Genomic DNA, 14,918 nt, shown 5'->3' on the forward strand with positions numbered 1-14,918 from the left:
TTGTTAATATGGTAGTTTAACTAACATATATTAAACGTACGTAATATATGTCCAAAAGGAATATTTGTTTAAATCTATATAATAAGCAAGAAAGCGTGTCTCTCTCCCTCTTTTTGTCTTTTATGCACAGCTAGAGTTTTGGACCTAGCTCCACCAAATTTGGCATGGTGGTGTAGTTTGACCAGGATTAGGTTTTTGCCTAGGTTTGAACTTCATCAGGGCCACACACTGTCACACAATCACTAAAAATGGGGACATTCTTACATTACACAGGTTCTAGGGTTGGTTCCATTGGGAAATTGGCAGTCTGCAAAAAACCTGTGAGAAAGCTACAAAAGTATCATTTTAACCTCAGTCTGAGCAAACTTGATGACTCATGCAAGTTCATATTAAATCCAGAGCCTCTGTGTCTGCATGACAAGGGCTTACCGATAACTTTGTGGGCAACACAGCAATATTTTAAAAGGAACTCCCGCAGAGGTAAAAAAAACACATACATTTGCCTCTACACAGAGCCCATTCATGTTATGCCACACAGAGAACATTCAGGTTATACCACACAGTAGTACCCCTTATACACATTATGCCATGCAGTAGTAGTGCCCCTTTTACATAATGCCACACAGTAACACCCCTTACATTACACAGTAATGCCCCTAACACATTATACCACACAGAAACGCCCTTTACAAATTATGCCACATAGCAGTAGTGCCCCATATAACACATTATTCCACACAATAGTAGTGCCCCTGACATATTTTGCCGCCCCCCCAACAGCTGACCTCTCCATGTCCCTCCAGCAGCCTCTCACCTCCCTGTGTGCCATCAGCAGCCAGAAGGTGTGGATTTGGGGCTGGGCTGCCAGATAATTGCAGCTAGCGCACCGGCAGGCAGAGGCAGACATGGACAGACAGCATCAGCACAATTTGAACCTGGCGCCTGTTGCGAGCCAATTGGAGCTCGTGGACCTGCAGCCAATCAGAAGCCACCACTGCTGATTGGCTGCCAGTCTGCAAGCTCTGATTGCCTCGTGACCGGCGGCGCTGTCTCTCCATGACTGCTTGCCAGTGCACCAGCTGTAGTCAGCTGGCGGGCCGGTAGCAAATCAACATTGCTGACACCCAGGCCCGTCTCGACGGCCCTGATTGGACCGGCCCACCTTGTGTGCATGACTGGGTGCAGAAGTAGCAGCGCGCCACAGAGGCAGCTCAGGAGCATAGCAACTGCACAACTTGCACCCACGGTAGTTATGACACTGTTTGCAAACATGTTAGCAAACTATGGGGTCCTTTTCAAGATCAATGGAATGGGGTTATAGGCAAGGACAATGTAAATAAATAAAGGCTGCAGGTGTACTTCAGGGTCCAGGCTTCAACCTGGGGAATGCCAGGTATTCCAGGTAGTGGTAAAATATGATGTCATGTTTTCAGAGTTCATCAGGAAAACTTGTGTATTGTAAGGAATAATGGCCCTCATTCAGAGCCGGACGCTCTGAGCAGAGCGCTCGCTCTAAATGAGGGCCGTCCTCCATAAAAATGGAGCGTCCTCCTGGACGCTCGTATAGCTGTGGGTCACCACCCACAGCACATACGAGCGTGCAGGATAATGGTCGCGATGGTCTTGACCATCGCGACCATCGCCAGTGCGACCAGAAGCCTGTGGTCGGGGTTTTCGACCACAAGCCCTGTAGTGATTTTGGCTCTATCAGAGCCAAAATCACTCCCACTGACATCACTAGTGATGTCAGTGGGGCCGGCTTCTGATGGTAGGCGTTCCCTTGGGAACGCCTCCGTCTGGGAGGCACGCCCCCGGCACGCCCACCAAAGGGGGCATGCTGTCAATCAACATCGACAGCACGCCCCCTTTGATCAGACACAACGAGCGAAGGAAAGTCCTTCGCTCGTCGCGTCTGGCGCATGCGCACGACGGAGCTCCCTCTGTCGTGCGCATGCGCAGTGCACACCATTGACCCACTTGCAAGCGGACAGCCGCTTGCGAGTGGGTCTGAATGAGGCCCAATGGCCCTAATTCAGAGCCGGACGCTCTGACCAGAGCGCTCGCTCTGAATCAGGGCCCTCCTCCATTAATATGGAGCGTCCTCCTGGACGCTCGTATAGCTGTGGATCACCACCCACAGCATATACGAGCGTCCAACAAGATGGTCGCGATGGTCTTGACCATCGCGACCATTGGACTTGCGAGTGAAACCCTGTGGTCGGGTTTCACAACCGCAAGCCCTGGAGTGATTTTGGCTCTATCAAAGCCAAAATCACTCCCACTGACATCACTAGTGATGTCAGTGAGGCCGGCTTCAGACGGTAGGCGTTCCCATAGGAACGCCTCCGTCTGGCAGGCACGCCCCCGGCACGCCCACCAAAGGGGGCGTGCTGTCAGTCACCATCGACAGCACGCCCCCTTTGGTGAGACACTCCGAGCGAAGGAAAGTCCTTCGCTCCCCGGGTCTCGCGCATGCGCACGATGGAGCTCCCTCCGTCGTGCGCATGCGCAGTGGGGAACATCGACCCACTTGCGAGCGTACTGCCGCTCGCGAGTGGGTCTGAATGACCCCCAATATATCTTACTCCTCCTTGGAGATTTGAGAACTGTATAAAACCACTCAGACTTGTTTCTCTCCCATATAGTAAAAATAGCACTAACCACCAGTCCTTTAGCGGTCACCTATTAATTTTCTAATTTATTTATATAGCGCCACCAATTATGCAGAATATTTGTAATTCACGTCTGTCCCTACCCCATACTTGCCTACCTCCCAGGATGGCCGGTAGACTCATGAAAATCAGGTGACACTCCTAACCACCTGGAAAGTTGGACAAGTCTCCCGGGGCATGGGGCCACCCGCACAAGCGGCCAGTGATGATTTTCGCTCTGTCCCCCATTCCACATAAATCTTGGCATTGCATAGTGGGGGGTGGGGCTACAATAACGTGATTGCGTCATCACGCCCTGGGCCCACCTTAACTGAACCCATCCATCGCTACCCCAGACCCGCCCATCTCTACCGAGCCATGCCCCCTGCAGTAACGACCTGGCTGTCTCCTCCTAGAGAAGGCAGCCAAACAGCCGACAACTATGCCCTGCCCTAGTGGAGTTTACAGATGGCAGATTTATCAAACCTTGGAGAGAGATTAGGGGGAGATGTATCAAACCTTGGAGAGAGATAAAGTACCAATCAATCAGCTCCTGTCATGTTACAGGCTGTGTTTGAAAAATTAGTTAGGAGCTCATTCGTGTGTACTAGGGGTAGATTTATCAAAGCTTGTAGAGATAAAAAATGGAGAGAGGTAAAGTACCAACCAAACAGCTCCTAACTATCGTTTTTCAAACAGCCTGTAATATGACAGTTATGAGCTGACTGGTTGGTAAAATAGGGGAGATGTATCAAACTTTGGAGAGAGATAAAGTGTCAATCAATCAGCTCCTGTCAATTTACAAGATGTGTTTGAAAAATTACAGTTAGTAGCTGATGGGTTGGTACTTATCTCTCTAGGTGGTTTTATACATTTCCCTCTTTAGTTCTCTCCACTTTAATTTCTCAAGACTTTGATAAATCTCCCCCTGTGGGTTAACCAATGATTGTCACCATCAACGGTACCATTGGTGGTTAACCTCGATGGTATGACACCAGATGGGCAACCATTGATGGTTTTGCCCACCGATGGTCATCCTTGCTCTATCATTTAAAGGGCAGCGTGCCAATCAAATATGGGGCAGGGCTTTGTGAGTCGTGTTGGGACTAGGCTCCAGAAAAAAAAAAAAAAAACATTGCAAGGCTCTGTGCCATCAATGGTGGAGAACCATTGAATCTCCTCTGTGAATGACAAACCGTCAGTGGTTAACCAGCAATAGTTGTTAACCATCGGTAGCGGATAACCATCCCTACACCAGTCTGAAGCCAATTAACAGTCAGTCAGTTTGTTTTGGATTCTGGAAGGAAACTGAAGCACCAAGAGGAAACCCACGTAAATACAGGGAGAATATATAAACTCTGCACAAAAAGGGTCCTAGTTCGGTACAAAACTGTTGTTAGGTATCAATGCTAGCTACTATAGTACCATGCTGTCCATAACCATTAACCAACAACTCTGAAGTATCTGTTCTTTCTCCAATCCTTTTAACGGTGATTGTTCTTAACTACGTCTAAAATATATATTTATGAAGAGATCAAAGAAAGGTGAGGCAATATGGAAACAGGGCATGAGGAAGTGTTTGGCCATAGCTTATTGGCCCAAAATCAGGTTAAATCAGTCATGATGAAGTCCACACATTGGACGAAATGCTTTGGAAGACATTGATGTACCTGTGAATATCCCATGGACAGATAAGTGCTTTTTTATATGTTTTCTTGTATGTATGCTACTTACCCTTTTATTGATTAATCACTAGGTAATAAACATTTTTATTTGAAAAACCTTTTTTAACCTGTGTTGATTTTATGGGGCAATGGGTCTGATTCACAATGGATCGCTATTACGATCGCAGCTGCGATTATGCACGAAGTTCAACTGCGATACTATGCTAATCCATTGCGTTCGCTATGCCATCGCAGCACTACATAAGGATGCCCACTTTGAGGTTGGGTATGTGCTCTCTCAAGCCCAGGAGTACAATCGATACTATCGAATGTGACTGATGTTATATTTGATGTTCTATTTTGTGCCACACAATGCAAGCAGCTAATAATCGTTTGTTGTTGCTAATAACACTGCTAATTGGCTTGTAATTGATTCAGTTGCGTTTGCATTAGAGAATAATAAGAATAAATATATTTCATGGGGTTGGCTTATTCTATGCGTTTTTTTTGTTAATTTTTTATGTAATTTGCACACAACACAAGCGGCCGCAACCATCAGAAGAAATTTAACATACAGCGACAGACAACGACTGACAACGTTTGACTTGATCGCTAGCTGCTATCAGGTTGCGATCGCCCGGTCGTGTGATTGTTTTTTTTTTCTGATTCTCGATCGTTAGGCGTACAACCGAGCGGCCGCTTACGACTCTGAATGAGATCCACTATGTATTCTTTTTATCCTGTATATGCTGAATCTTATGGTTGGTTATATGACCGAAGACACTCCTATAAAGATAAAGTGTTTAAATTTATTTATATTTGGTTCACACTGTTGTTTGACTGTTTACATTATTATTTGAGGTATAAGATATATGGAGACACTCTATTAGGGGAGTCGGTATGATTTACCGCCAGCCGCATATCCAGACAGCGGCAGCCCGACAGGGGTGAAAATCCCGATCGTCGGAAGGTAATTATTGACTAACCTATTATACCTCCCTTAGGGGTGCCGAACCCTAACCTGCCCCTCAAGTGCCTAACCCTAATCCCCCCTCTAAGTGCCTAAACCTAACCCCCCTTTCCCTGCAGCCTAAACCTAAGTCCCCCGGGGGGGTGCCTAACCCTAACCCCCCTTCCCCTAGCCTAACCCTAACCTCCCGGGGGGTGCCTGAGTCCCCCACGGGAGCCCCTAACCTAACCCTCCCCCCCCGCGGCTGTCCACGCCCGGTGCCCGACTTACCTTCGATCGGTAAGCCGGGTGTCGGGCTCCCGGCATAGGTCTAATGACAGGCGTCGGGATTTCGATGCCTGTCATTAGACACTTGCCGGGATTAGACAGTCAGGATTACGTCCGTCGGCTTCCACACTGCTTCCCCTATTAGGAGCTCTATTCTTCATATACAGTTTGTATTTTCCTACGTGTGACTCGCCATCATACTGGTTGAGAGCAGCCACTCACATACTTACTGAGGAGTGTTTTTGACCCTATTACCACAACCCTGTCCCCAGTTGATAGGTGATTATATATACCAGTGCGCCATTTGGTTCTTCTCTGCAGAACTGAATCACTCAAAAAGTTCATCTGGGCGCAGGTCTACAAAAATGGCAATAAATTTACTACGGCCTATAAATTGTAATACCGATAGAATATAGTTCCCTCCAGGGTACTTACTAACTTACCCTATAGCCTCAGATTTCTGCTAGATGAACTGCTGTCAGGCAGACAAGCACTTTGCTCTTCATTACGTGATTATGCCCCAAAATCACAATATTGTGGGCTTTAGTGTGACTGATTGCAGAAATGGCTGAAGTCTCTGTACCAAACTATCATTTATATGCTCTTCTGCTCCACCTAAACCCGACAATCAATAAGACAACAAACAAATGGATCAGGCATATATTAAATGCCTCTGTCAAACTGCTGCAACCTGGAAAGACTCGACCCTTTAGTCAATTTACATGGTAATAAACAAAGTTGCCATTTTTATGAAATACAAAATGTGGATTCTCCATAACTCTTCTGCCTCCGTTCATGTCACCTGGTCTCTATGGTTAAACTACTTCAGAGCAACAACTTTACCTGGACTATAGACCAGAAAATGCTACAGTGGAGATTGGCTCATAGGTGGTGTCTCAAATACAATAACAATAATACTGATAGAGTTGCCGAGATCACACAAGAGTACACGACTCAATGCCTAACATCCTAGCCCTCATTTTAAAGAAAAGAAATCAATTTTCATTGTTCTCTTAATATATTGCTCATTTATGGCTTCAATCAGTGATTCACAAACTTTTACGGCCCAAGGCTCCATGATCACATACATTTATTCCAGTGACCCACCACCACCACTCATTAAGGTCAATACTCAAACCAAATTATTCCAAATTTTGACTAAATGGCCAATTAACAAGTTTTATTAAACGGCAAAGTATACGAAAGCTATTAATACAATTGTCACAGCATTTATTGTGTCTAACACAAACATACGAACATCACTGCTGGCAGGTGAAAGCCCTTCCCACATGCAGTGCAGGGAGATAGCACTTGGCACTCTTGTGCCTCTCTATATAGCAGTAGCACTTGTCTGCTCTTCTCAGTGCTCTCTTATCAAACTCACTTCCCTTCAGATTTCCTGTGCCTTCCCCTCCAATGTGCTTCCACATCCCACTCATGCTATATCTATTGTATGGTGGTCATTGATGCTCTCTGTATTATATGGTGGTCACTGTTGCTCTCTGTAGTGGGTGAAGTAGTGTAGTACAGGAGGCAATACTCAAATTTTTTGATGGCACAGAAACAGAATAAATGCAGCAGGTGCTGGCACCTTAATGTATGAGTTTTGCCATTACCCTTCAAACATTTCAGTTTTTACAATGTTAATATCTATATTTAAGGTGATCTACAAAGAAGTGGGGCGTCAAGCTGAGTTTTTGTCAGTGGCGGTAGAAAGCCTAGCTTACCCGCTGTGCCCAGCAATGGTGGAACATACATTACAAGCAAACTGGGCATATAGTTTTGCGGTCCACTCTCCCAAGGCATTCTATCACTGGAACACGTTTAGTTCTCTCTCTAAGGCATATCTAGTTTCACTCTAACGATGGGTTATGGTAAGTTAGGATGAGTGACCCTTGCCATAGCCTCGAGAATTCCACTGTGCTTGGCAAGGAGTTTCAACACAGCTTTGTTAAAAGTTTTACCAGGAAACCTATCTTTCCATATTCTTAAGGTATAAGTAAAATAAACTAGGAGTTTGTGTATGCATCAGTGAGCCGGTAAGATATAAAAGTATATCAATTTACCCAGTGACTGCATTTTCTCAGTGGCCCTTCAGTAACCTCAGTGACTCTGCACAGAGGTACCGCACATGAGCTATGTAATCACTTTCAGGTGTTGCTCTCAACAAATTACAAAATGTTGGCAACTTGTCAGAGATTTCTGGAGTCAACGGTGAGAAAAGGGGATGATTGTGATGGCCATGATAGAATTACAAGAGGGCCCCACAGGGCCTGCTTTATGTCACTTGCTCTGGACAGCTTTCATGAGCGAAGGAATTTTATAATTGCAAGCTGAGTATGTGTCAGAAGAGCAGATCCCAATGGTTTTCCAGCTTTTATTTCTCTCCTGTCCTTGGCAGGAGAAAGACTTTAAGCATCCTGCATTAAACCACAAGTCTGGAGTCCGTATTTTGGCTAACAGTGAGATTAGCTAATATAATGAGTAAAGAGATACAGAGAAGACACCGCTGCACAAATGAAGCCACAATGTACTATAAGTAATAGACTAAAGATAATAACATGACAAACAGACAACAGAACACTGGAAGAACTGAAATCCAGACAATGCTCTGCAAACAATAGACAAAACCACATACAAAACAAAAAAGAAGGCTGCCGCTACTTACACCCAGAGACGCACAACAGACAACGTGTAAATCATTATAATCTTGTTGAAAATGAATTCAATCAAAGTATGACTTTATAATGAAGCACTTCATATAGTGCAAGAGATGAACAGATGGTTACATCACAGAGTAGATAATTCAATGCAGATATTGTACACACTGAGGGGGTAACATAAAAGATATCTAATGCATTAACACAATGAAACCTGAAGTTCTGTACAGTGTAACTGTAAACCATATTTGGCTTTATACCATATTTTAATCAGGCCATTCAATCACTCTGTATAAAATGACAAGTCATTTCTATATTCCAGGGTGTCGTCTGAGCTTACAGTGCTACTAAAGTGTAATATCACTACTGGGACATGAATAGATAAATTACATCGAGTACTATTGAGTCCTGGCATGGGCGTAACTACCATAGGTGCAAGGGCTGCAGCTGGTATGGGACCCAGAGCCAAGGTGCGCACATTTTCCTTGTCAAAGTTACATGAGTCCTGTTATATGTAGTGATCAAATGCCGATTAATAGCATGTTACAATCGTCATGCTCACAGTTCTCCATAATGGTTCTAATGTCAAATAATAGAAATATTATCAAGCAGTAAAGTGTCAACTACAATGTATATTGTTAGGTCCTTCCTGCTCATAATTTATATGATTTATTGTTTTTAGTTTAATATTAGTTTTACTGTCAATAGATGTCATTGACGAGGGACACTGGATGTGCAATGCAATATCTTTGGGTAGATGGTCTATCCAGCACATATCATCGAGCACATCTACTCTCAGGCAATGGCTGTGCATACTACCACTGTGTCTAGGGGCTTTTTCTGTGTGTGTTTTAAGTGTTACTTTCCATTGGGCAGAGTGTACTTGAGAATTTTCTTCACAGTGAAAGTGGAACTGGAAGCCCTTTTTCAGAGTGAGAATGACTTCTGCCCAGCAAGTTACACCCCTAAAACGTTGCCTTCCCTACAAAGTAAAACTCAGTTTTAACCTGCTCCGCAAATCTATCGTTAGCAAGTAACATCCTAAATCCTCCCAACTCCCCCTATTGGCTGGTGCCAATGCTACCCTTATAGATGGTGCAAACCTCTGCCCTTCCGCAAGGTTGCCATCATGCTCTGGAAACCCATGTGCTTTAGCAGAGGTCTAGGTCTAATGCGCAATAATGCTTGGCACTATAGAGGATTTTGCACTGCAATTCAGCAGTTATGTAAGCGGGGCTCAATGTTTCTGTTCTGTATAACTCAAGGAGGATTTTCCCAATGTCTCCTATTGCGATTAGTATGTGGAGTGCAAAGTGTGCTACATTTTTGTTTTTAATGAGTAAAGATAATATAAGAAATCAGATAGTTTGACTATGTGTAACTGGTGTTTTTCTCTTTGTTAAAACATACCTTTTAAAAAGCATTTGGCCTTGTTTTTATATACCTTCAACCTGACAGCAGGTATATTGAAAGGACACCTCAAAAATTCAAGTAGAGCAAGGGAAGTGAATGGATTGACTGGTGAGATGCTAGGGTGGCAATATCCAGGAGGCACAATTGCCAACATCCTCCATATTGTGACTTAATAAGTTTTTGATGGATATTATATATATACTGTTACAGTACATTATTATAACCAACCTGTATGAGCTGGGCTGCAATTTCTGGTGTCCCGTTGCGCACATCATGACCGTTAATTGTCAAAACCCGATCGTTCTCGTGCAGGTAACCGTCTCGAGCTGCCACTCCTCCTTCCAATAAATTAAAGATAAATATTCCAGGCTCATCACGCTTCCTGACCAGCTTTATCCCAAGTTGCACGTCTTGACTGCTTTTGCTTAACACAACATGTATGCTGTCATCCCGGGGGGTGTGCGGGTCTGTGATGATTCCATTGCTCCGACATTTGTACCTCTGCTCCCTGAGAACTGTAAGCTTCAGCACCTGGCAGGGCTGTCTGAGGATGGAAAGTGCATAAGTGTGAGGCACATTGCTGATGTCGATGCCATTGACCTACAAGACAAAAGATCACAAAAGGAAGTGATAGGTAGAAACCCAGACAACTCTATGTAACTGCTGTTAGAAATGGTTCAGTATGACTACAAACATGTGATAAGTCACTCCTATACAGGTGAAGAGAATGACAAGCTAGCACTTGAACAATACAAACAGTGAAAACATGACACAGCACCACCTACAGGCCTTTCTTTAGAATTTCCAAGCAATACTCAGCCTCTATCTGTTGCCATACTCCAACAGATACATAATCATGAATAAAATATATGGATTTCATTATCAATTTTATATATTTATCAAACATTTAAAATGTGTATATGACATAGTAAACATGCTTTGTTCAAAAGATTTGTATTTCATCACTGTTGGGCCTAATTTCTTCATCATCATGAACATCTGATGACAAAAGCAGGATTACATTCCCCACTCAATAAAATGATCAGGATACATTGTAACACAGCAGTTACACACAGGCGGCTAAACCACCTTTGTAATTAATCATGAAGCCATAGTTTAAAACTTCTTCATTATTTATGCGGGCGGTGGGAGGATAATATGCTGGGGGCCACTACAAATATTTTTGTGCAAAAACCCACTTGACATACAATTAAGGGCCTGATTCAGGTGTCGCGGTTGCGGCGGCTGCCTCTTTTTCCGCAACTGTGTGTTTGTGCTAATGTCTCAGGCAATTTTGAGCCTACTGAGATGCCCAATGGCTGCATCAATATTGCATTGCGGCACATACTAAGATGCACCATCGGCTGCAATATCGAAATTGCCAGCGTCTAGCTGGTCACCCCCGTTACCTCTAGGAACGCCCGCTAGAAACCAATCATGCATAGACTGAAGACATCGGCCGTTTGCATCCACCATTTCCAATGCATTCACCTCTGAATCAGGCCATAAATGTCATATGACCCAATGGAAATATTGTACTATTATTTATAATTCCCTATAGTAAATATGGAACTATTTAGGGCACCTTAAATGATACGGACTATGTTGCTTAATCAGTTAGAATTATTCTGTTGATGGTTGATATTACTGTGAATGCATCCAACATGCCACCAGTTTCTATTGACCTGATACGCTGAATTTTTGTTTCTTGCATACAATAGCTGCCTGTGCTGTGTATAGGGGTAGCTGCACATGCCTTGGGACGGTGGTTTGTTTGTGACTTTGATCAGATGATTACCCAAAATAAGTATAGTCAAAACACATTTTCTGGGTCCATAATTTTCATGTGCCCTTACATTAAGTGTTCTACGTTAGTATGTTTGTAACTCTTAAGCGATATGAGCGATGTCGTTAAGTGTTTCCCCTCCAATGCCGGGCTCACTGTCATTAACGACACTGAGCATACACAGTGAACGATATCAATAACAATATCGTTCAGTGACAGCACCCTCCCTCATACCCAAACTTGCAGAACCTGACGATACAGTGCATCCGGAAAGTATTCACAGCGCTTCACTTTTTCCTCATTTTGTTATGTTACAGCCTAATTCCAAAATGGAATAAATTAATTTTTGTTCTCAAAATTCTCCACACAATACCCCATAATGACAACGTGTAAAAAGTTTTTTGAGATTTTTGCAAGTTTAATTATAAAAAAAAATGAAGAAATCACATGTACATAAGTATTCACAGCCTTTGCCATGAAGCTCAAAATTGAGCTCAGGTGCATCCTGTTTCCACTGATCATCCTTGAGATGTTCACACAGCTTAATTGGAGTCTACCTGTGGTAAATTCAGTTGTTTGGACATGATTTTGAAAGGCATACACCTGTCTATATAAGGTCCCACACTTGACAGTGCATGTCAGAGCACAAACCAACCACAAAGTCCAAGGAATTGTCTGTAGACCTCCGAGACAGGATTGTCTCGAGGCACAAATCTGAGGAAGGATACAGAAAAATATCTGCTGCTTTGAAGGTCCCAATGAGCACAGTGGCCTCCATCATCCGTAAATGGAAGAAGTTCGGAACCACCAGGACTTTTCCTAGAGTTGGCTGGCCGTCTAAACTGAGCAATCGTAGGAGAAGGGCCCTAGTCAGGAAGGAGACCAAGAACCCGATGGTCACTCTGTCAGAGCTACAGCATTCCTCTGTGGAGAGAGGAGAACCTTCCAGAAGGACAACCATCTCTGCAGCAATCCACCAATCAGGCCTGTATGGTAGAGTGGCCAGACGGAAGCCACTCCTTAGTAAAAAGCACATGGCAGCCCTCCTGGAGTTTGCCAAAATGCACCTGAAGGACTCTCAGACCATGAGAAACAAAATTCTCTGGTCTGATGAGACAAAGATTGAAGTCTTTGGCGTCAATACCAGGCGTTATGTTTGGAGGAAGCCAGGCACCGCTCATCACCAGGCCAATACCATCCCTACAGTGAAGCATGGTGGTGGCAGCATCATGCTGTGGGGATGTTTTTCAGCGGCAGGAACTGGGAGACTAGTCAGGATAGAGGGAAAAATGAATGCAGCAATGTACAGAGACATCCTGGATGAAAACCTGCTCCAGGCGACGGTTCATCTTTCAGCAGGACAACGACCCTAAGCACACAGCCAAGATATCAAAAGGAGTGGCTTCAGGACAACTCTGTGCATGTCCTTGAGTGGCCCAGCCAGAGCCCAGACTTGAATCCGATTGAGCATCTCTGGAGAGATCTGAAAATGGCTGTGCATCGACGCTTCCCATCCAACCTGATGGAGCTTTAAAGAGGAATGGGCGAAACTGCCAAGCTTGTGGCATTATATTCAAAAAGACTTGAGGCTGTAATTGCTGCCAAAGGTGCATCAACAAAGTATTGAGCAAAGGCTGTGAATACGTATGTACATGTGATTTCTTAGTTTTTGTTTTTTTAATTAAATTTGCAAAAATCTCAAAAAAACTTTTTATGCATTGTCATTATGGTGTATTGTGTGTAGAATTTTGAGGACAAAAATGAATTTATTCCATTTTGGAATAAGGCTGTAACATAAAATGTGGGAAAAGTGAAACGTTGTGAATACTTTCCGGATGCACTGTATCGTCAGGTTGCCCTGCAAGTACTGACGATGAAAGACATTGTTAACGATCCTCGGGAGCGCGCATCGTTAACGATGTCTTGCATACACACTGGACGATATTTAACACGATGAACGATATCATTATCATTCATATCGTCCAACTTACCAACTAGTGTGTATGCAACTTTATTTTCATTCATAGTTTTTTCCTTTGTTTTGTTTTATTGCCTTACTATCTTTCCAACCTAGATGTATAAAGTTAGGTCATGATGGGGATAGAGAAAGAGACAGTGGGTGGGGGAGATAGAGACCCGTCTACAAACAAACGATATCCATATGTCTATGACCTTTCTGATGGCACTTAATGTCAAGTCAACTTAATAGTGATGGACAGTTTTCTTGACATGAAACAGTTAAACAGTCCACTCGTTAACCTTAATCTTACCTGCCCCCATGTCGTCATACTTTCCATGTGTATTCATTTTCAAATTAGTAAGGTTTCACTCTCACTCTCAGATAAATGTATCACAGAAAATCTGAGCAGTCAGCAAATTTGGTAAAGATACAAAGCCACTCATGCCTTACATATTAGATGATTAGAGACAGGTTTTATGCTGTTAATATATGAAAACATTTCAGGAAAACTAGATGAACCTTTTTTGCTCCTAAATCTGTCTGATGCAACAAGTATGAATAATCATGTACAAGCTTTGTTTGGGATTTTTATATCAGAAACCAGGATTGCTTGCAATAAAATAGATGTGGACTTCTCACAGTACTATGGAAGCTAGAATGCTCTACCACAGGCACGGATTCAGGCTGGGGGGCCCATGCCCACCCCCTGTTAATTATATAGACCAATCTTACCAGGTGCCATATTTCTGAAATAAAGGGCTGGGACAGAAGATAGGACTCTGGTACTGGCCGGAAGCTTTGCTATCTTCTGCACATGTGCCTGGCACTGCATTAAGGGCCAATTTGTTTAGGTACTTTGCAGTCAATCCTCTAATAATGGGCATAATATTTAAGCATCAAGTCAATTTAATATGGGGATACCACCGCAAATATCTCTGATCAGTGACCCCTTAGGGCTAGCTGTGTATAAGCTTCTGAAAGAAGGGTCTATGTATTTTATGGAAATATATTTTTGTGAAAGCAACGACAGCCATTAATAACTGCATATCATCTGACATCTTACAGAAATAGGTCAAAATAATACATAAAATAGTTTAGGCACTATCTTGCATTATGATGAGCCAGTTGAGGGGTAAATGAACAAAGCACATCTGCAATGATCAATGGACTCAATGTCTACCAATTGATAGCACAAGAGTAAATATATACCCCCTAAAGAGAGAAATTATGAGGTATTAGATGGTCATTACATACAGTACAGCCAGTATGTAGGGGGTGGGGGAGATGGTGTGTGAGTGCAAGTGGTGGGGTGGGGGGAGGGGGGCTACTTCTACCTCTAACCTCATATTATAATACAAAAAATGAAATCCAGTGCATGCTGGCAGGTGATTTTCGTTAACAGTTCTCGCAGTAATTATATGATGCCTAAGCCTCATCTTTAGTATATATCATGGAAGAAAACATTAAAGGCAAAACCAGATCCTGAGATCAGAGCAGGATGAAGAACGAGACATCTTGCTGGGAAGAATGCCTGGAGCTAGAACCAG

At 43.4% G+C, this 14,918-nt stretch overlaps 1 protein-coding gene across 5 annotated transcripts in view; it reads right to left on the reverse strand.

Annotated features, from left to right (window-relative positions):
• LNX1 (ligand of numb-protein X 1) overlaps positions 1 to 14,918 on the reverse strand; it is a 224,961-nt gene that overhangs the window by 98,164 nt on the left and 111,879 nt on the right. For all 5 annotated transcript variants that reach the window (XM_088475264.1, XM_088475265.1, XM_088475266.1 and 2 more), the window contains one exon: positions 9,854 to 10,225. In XM_088475264.1, coding sequence (XP_088331390.1) covers positions 9,854 to 10,225 — 372 coding nt within the window. The remainder of the gene's footprint in view (positions 1 to 9,853; positions 10,226 to 14,918) is intronic.

Source organism: Taudactylus pleione, unplaced genomic scaffold (assembly GCF_031769625.1).
Source record: "Taudactylus pleione unplaced genomic scaffold, aTauple2 ptg000169l, whole genome shotgun sequence".
NCBI classification, from domain to species: Eukaryota; Metazoa; Chordata; class Amphibia; order Anura; family Myobatrachidae; genus Taudactylus; species Taudactylus pleione.